Genomic DNA, 6,000 nt, shown 5'->3' with positions numbered 1-6,000 from the left:
AAAAATAATATACAGCATACCTTCACTGTCCTTGAATGTTTTTCATTTTGAAGATACCAACACTTGGCAATTAAGTACAGCCACCATAAGAATACAGCAGAAATTTTTTCTAGAAAAAAAAATAAGTTTACCACAACTGCTGAAAGAGGGGAAAAAAATAATATATATGCCATTATTCAAAGTATAATTTTCACAAAAAATGGTGTTTGAGATGTTGGCTAGTACCAAGAGGTTTCAAACCTTGCAAACTACAAATCACCTATCAGCTACTGCCATTATATGGAAGGTTTGCAAGTGCTGGATTGTAGAATGTGCCTGGATTCTTGCCTAGAGGAGACACAAATGTCTTCAATTTCCCTCACCAGAAATGCCTCTCCTTCCAGCAGAGGACAACAGGAAAGAGGGAGAATAGTGACATCATCATCTGATACCAGAAGACAAATTGGAAAGGCTCCTGTGTAGCAGATACTAGCTGCTAATAGGAGCAATAAGCCCCCAAGGCAACTAATTTGTATATTCAAGTATTTGAGATAGCTTCCAGCTCACCTCTTCCTGAGCTGAATCCCACACTGAATTCATGGTGCAACTTACACAAAACTATATGCAAAAAGTTATTCAGAAACAGTATGAACATGAGCCCCATAGAATTATAGGGGAAAATTTCCACATTTCCAGATAAATACCTATTCAGGGTTCTCTCTAGAAAAATTCCATGGGATATAGCCCTGATGAGGATCGTCCAGGAAAGCTGGTTGATTTTTGAGGATGGTCCATTCTGACATGCAGGAAAACAAAGCAAAGGTGGAAAGATGTCTGCATCAATGAAGAAGGAGCTCCTGACAAAACTCAAGGTGCATGAAGGAAGCATACAAGAGGTGGAGGCAGGGAAGAATATAGAGAAAATGTCTAACATGCACAGATAGGGCTAGGAAAGCCAAAACCCACATGGAGTTAAATAGAGAATATGAAAAGCAAAACTAAAACCTACAGCACAGAAGGAAGATAGGGAAAATGTGGGCCCACTTCTAAACAGGACAGGGGAACTGAAGACAAAGAACACAGAAAAGGCTGAGGTACTCCGTGCTAATTCATCATGGTCTTTAGTGGCAAGACTGGACTTCAGCAACCCCAGGTCCCTGAGACCACTAAACAGTCTGGAGCAAGGAAGGCATACCCTTGGTGGAAGGGGATCAGTTAGGGCAGCACTTAAACTGGACAGATGCAAGTCCACAGTGCATGACTGGATGTACCCACAACTGGCTGATATCATTTTAAGACCACTTTCAGTTACTTTGGAAAGGTCCTGCTGAGCAGGAGAGGATTCTGAGGATTGTAAGAAAGCCAAGGTCACCCATGTTTTTAAGAAGGAAGATGCAGAAAACACAGGTCAATCCCTCACCCATATCCCTGTGAAGGTAATAGAGCAGATAATGACAGAAACCACTTCCAGACATATAAAGGACAAGAAGATAGCAGTCAGCATAGATTTATGAAAGGAAGATCATGCCTGACCAATCTGATAGCCTTCTACAACATGGTGGCTAGCTTGGTGGATGAGTGGAGAACAGTGGATGATGCCTACCTTGACATTAGCAAGGCTTCTGACAGTTTCCTAAAACACCCTTATGGATAAACTGACCAAGTAGAGACTAGATAAGCAAACAGTGAGGCTGAAAAACAGATGAAAGGCCAGAGGGTTGGAATCAATGACAGGCCAGTTGGAAGCCAGTCACTAGTGGCACAACTCAGGGGTCAATACTTGATCCCGCCCTATTTAACATCTTCACTGATTACAGAACAGAACATGCCTTCACATTTGTAGATGATACAGTACCAGGAAGAGTGCTTGATACACCAGATAGTTGTGCTGCCACCATTCTGAGGTACCTCAACAGATGGGAGAAATAGGCAAACAGGAATCTCATGATGTTCAGTAAAGGCAAACACCAAATTCTGCACACAGTGAGGAAAAAGCCCAGGGACCAATCTGCTGGAGAGCAGCTTTATAGAAAAGGACCCAGCACTCCTCATGGACACTAAAAAGACCACAAGCCAGTAATGTGCCCTAGCAAAGAAGGCCAACAGCATCCTGGGTTGCATTAGGAAGAGTGCTGTCAGTAGGCTGAGGAAGGCGATTCTTCCTGTGGGTTGATGCTGAATGAACTGGGACTATTCTGCCTGGAGAAAAGGCTCAGGGTGGGGGATCTCACTGTTGTGTAAAAATACCTGATGGAGCCAGGGAAAGGGACAGCAAAAAGACTAAGTCAGTGGTATCCAACAATGGGTCAAGATGCAATGGTTACAAACTGAAGTACAGAAAACTCCATTTAAATCTAAGAAGAAACTTTTACTCTAAGAATGCTCAAACAGTAGAACAAGTTTGTAGGTTGTAGAGATACTCGGCCCAACCAGACATAAGCCTGAGCAACCGTATTTAGTTGACCATGTTTAAAGCAGGAAAGTTGGAATAGATTATCTCCAGTGATCCCTTCTAATCTCAATAATTGTGTACTCAAAGCACAGGAACAGGAACTCATTGGAGAAGGGCCATTCCAAAAAAAACCCAGGAGAATTAATGCAACATTCTTATATATGGATTTATGATTTTTCACCTTCTTTAAATGTAATTTTTCCTACCACTTCCATTTTATATACCATTCCCAGTCTACCATAGAGCTGGTATTTTTGAGATTTGTTTGTTTTAAAATCAAAACCATTTGTAGTTACATTACAGATAACTGAAAATTGACTGAAAAATGCATTTATTCTTCAATAACTGACATACCGAGCACATTTTTAGAAATTCAAATACAAAATACATGCACTGCAGTTGCCATATACAAATGATATGCACAATTATAACATGCAAAAAACCCATTACAGATAACTGAAAGCTGATTAGAAAAGCATTTATTCTTTGATAACTATGGCATACTGAGCACATTTTTAGAAATTAATACATAAACTGGCATATACAAATGATATGCACAGTTTCAATACACAAAAGTTATCCTCTTCAAGACAAAAATCAAAATGTGTAATGTGTTCCTCAGTTTTTCCAGCTTTAGAGGGAACAGTCACCACTGGTAATGAAAACTGTAATTTAAAAAAAAAATTATCTTCTCTACTCCTGTAAAGTGACAGTGTCAGGCTGGTTCTTAACTTCAGCTCAAACTTCCATAAGTCTTCTACCCTGCAGCTATCCACTTCACAGTATATCTCTCCCAGCAAATACACAGTATATAGGAAGCTTGTTTAATTACAACATTCCCTTGATATGCCCCCTCCTCACATCACATGATTATACAATGGTAGACTAGATTGATACAGAAACTGACAGCCTATATCTTTTATAGATATAAAAAGAGAAGCACAGTGAATTAATCCTACAATGCATACAAATCATAGAACTTATACAGACTATACAAAGATTATTTTCTTTGATTTATACAAGATTTTTTCCTCTTGTCTGAATGTGTGGTCCTAATATCTGCTCTGAAAAGAATTTATCTATAGAGCTGCATCTACATCTGACGGGAACCTCTAACTCAGCTCTCAGCTTGGTGACTACACTATGTCTGAAGCACAAACTAGTGATTGAGATTAGACAATAACCCCCTAAAGCTCCTCCCTTTCAAAACACAGCAGGCATTAAGACCACAAATTCAGAGGAAAACAGTTTTGAAAGACTACATTGGATATTTCTAACTTGAAATGTGATCCACTCTGCCTTGCACTGTACCTCAAGTCAGTTTCTGTCCAGGAATTCTTTATCTGGCTAAGGAAGCGAGAGATTCATATAGAAGACTGATCTTAAAAACCTGCTAACAGGAACAACACTATTTGAACTAGTTCCTATTCTTAACTTTCTGGGACAGATTCAGACACTGGTTGATGGGGTAACTATATGAATACATGAATAGATGAACTATATTTCTTTCTGAACTGAATACTGGATTTAATGGAAAAACACAGAACTGAAAACACAAAATAGGCACAAAATCATGTGGGGTCCCACAACACAAACAATTGAAAATGGACAGACTGTTCCATCTAGACATCAATAAAAATAAACTGGAGTTATCCCTGAACTAGTCCACCTTCAGGTAAAATCCTTTGTATCAATCCCTTTATTTCCAAGACACATACCTCCCTAGGTATTAGTGATACCAGAAAAAAAATGCAGTATTAAAGGAAAAATTAAAGCCCTTGGGACCAGTTATCAGCTGTTCAACACTGAATGAAGTATATCAATGTATAAGGTTAAGTACAAAAAAAATCAGTAAGTATGCAAAAATAATCCTTTAGATTTAGCTGTAACAGTGAAGAAAGAACAGAGAACAGTGGAAACTTATTTCTGAAAGACCTTGCTGTAATAGAACTGTAATAAAAATCCAGTTGTAGCAAATCTGACAATATTGAATTCTGTAGATAAAGTCTGTGAATGCAGTTCCTGAACATCAGTTTTATATCAACACGTAACTGAAAAATCAGTCGTCACTATCACTGCTGCTCCATGCCTCTTGATATGCTGTAGTGGAATTCTGATGACCTAGAGACTAAAGAAAATAAAAATTCTCTCAGTGGTTTACTCAATTAACAATACTAAAATCCAGTAAGGGCAATGCTAAAGGCATTTCCTAATTACCGTATGTAGACAAACTATTGTGTCTCTTATGGGTACAGGATGTTTTTAACCATTTCTTTGGCCACACCACTGACTAGAGACAGCATAAATTATGAAATAGTACTCTTATAATTTCAACAAAAACATCTGAAGCCCTAACTGGAAGTTTCACAAATGTCTGGTATAAAATATAATGGATAGATTGTCTGGTTGTTTTCTGTCATTGGCTCTAAGTCATAACTTCTTTGACCTAGTGTAACAGCACTACTGTCTCAAGAAGTAGTCCTGGTCTCTTATCCACATCCAACAACTATTTATCACCTCAGCCCGGTAGGGTCAAGCTAAAGGGTTTTTGCAGCTATGCAGTGTGCTGAATCAGTGACTTGGGGTAAAGTTTTTCTTGTTTATTTCTGTCCTGGGTTCTGTTTCTGGTCATACAGGTGCTCAAACAGCTGCTCTAGCACATGAGAGGATGCAGGAACCAGTGGTCTGTAGATAGCAGAACTGCTTCTTTCTGGGACAGTGATCATGTACAATATTTGCAAAAGCATCTGCAGCTTAACAGATTTCAGAACAATAGCACATATTACATATGTCCACCATGTCAAATTTAAAGGGACAATTCTAACCAGAGCTGGGTAAATGATCTTGTTGATGTGGGTTTGTTTTCCAGACTAAGAAAAAGCAATTCACACATCAAAATTTCAGTTACAGCAAAAGTGTTTATTTCAGCTGAACTGAACACATTTTGGGCTTAAGCTATTCTAACCTTTGAAACTACTTTTTCCTTCTTTGCTTCAGTGTAGGATAGTTCTGAAATAAGTTGTCTTACAAAGCAAAGCAACTGTTACAGAAAATTTATGCTTATTTCCCAGTCCAAAATGGAACATTTCAGAAATTTAAAAGTGCAATTTTTGTATGCTATGAGCCAAAACACTAATATAACTTGTCTATTTAACACTAGTACAGTTTGCCAGACTGATACTGTGAATGGATTCAGTTTCTTGAAGTCTACAAGTTTTTACCTCAGACTCTGAAATTTTTATTGCCCAGCTCTAATACTAAGAGAGGAAAATACCCCCTTGGCAAACAGTGTTACATCTGATCTTCCCTGCAACACCTGGAATGTCTCGCCTCAGGCACTAAAATAAGCTCTCCTAAAATCTTCTTTATTATATTTCTACATCAAAAATATTTAGGTATTAAGTGTGGCATCTCTAATCTTCCCCTTTAATACATAGTATACACTTAAAACAATTCAAAGAAGAATCTTTGGAACCTTTCCAATTCCAAAATTGCAGAAGTTACAGAAAACAGTTTGAAAATTAAAGAAACTACAGAAGTTGAAAAACTGATAGCCAAATGACAAGTGC

The 6,000-nt window shown here is 38.2% G+C and overlaps 1 protein-coding gene across 2 annotated transcripts in view; it reads right to left on the bottom strand.

The window, feature by feature from the left end:
• Positions 1-553: 553 nt before the first annotated feature.
• The window catches only part of ERCC8 (ERCC excision repair 8, CSA ubiquitin ligase complex subunit), a 29,052-nt gene continuing 23,605 nt past the window's right edge, over positions 554-6,000 (bottom strand). For both annotated transcript variants that reach the window (XM_026865564.1, XM_026865563.1), the window contains one exon: positions 554-4,559. In XM_026865564.1, coding sequence (XP_026721365.1) covers positions 4,491-4,559 — 69 coding nt within the window. In that variant the 3' untranslated portion in view covers positions 554-4,490. The remainder of the gene's footprint in view (positions 4,560-6,000) is intronic.

The sequence above is a fragment of the Athene cunicularia genome (genome assembly GCF_003259725.1).
Source record: "Athene cunicularia isolate RWA chromosome Z unlocalized genomic scaffold, athCun1 chrZ_part1, whole genome shotgun sequence".
NCBI classification, from domain to species: domain Eukaryota; kingdom Metazoa; phylum Chordata; class Aves; order Strigiformes; family Strigidae; genus Athene; species Athene cunicularia.
This window is presented reverse-complemented; position numbering and strand designations above follow the sequence as displayed.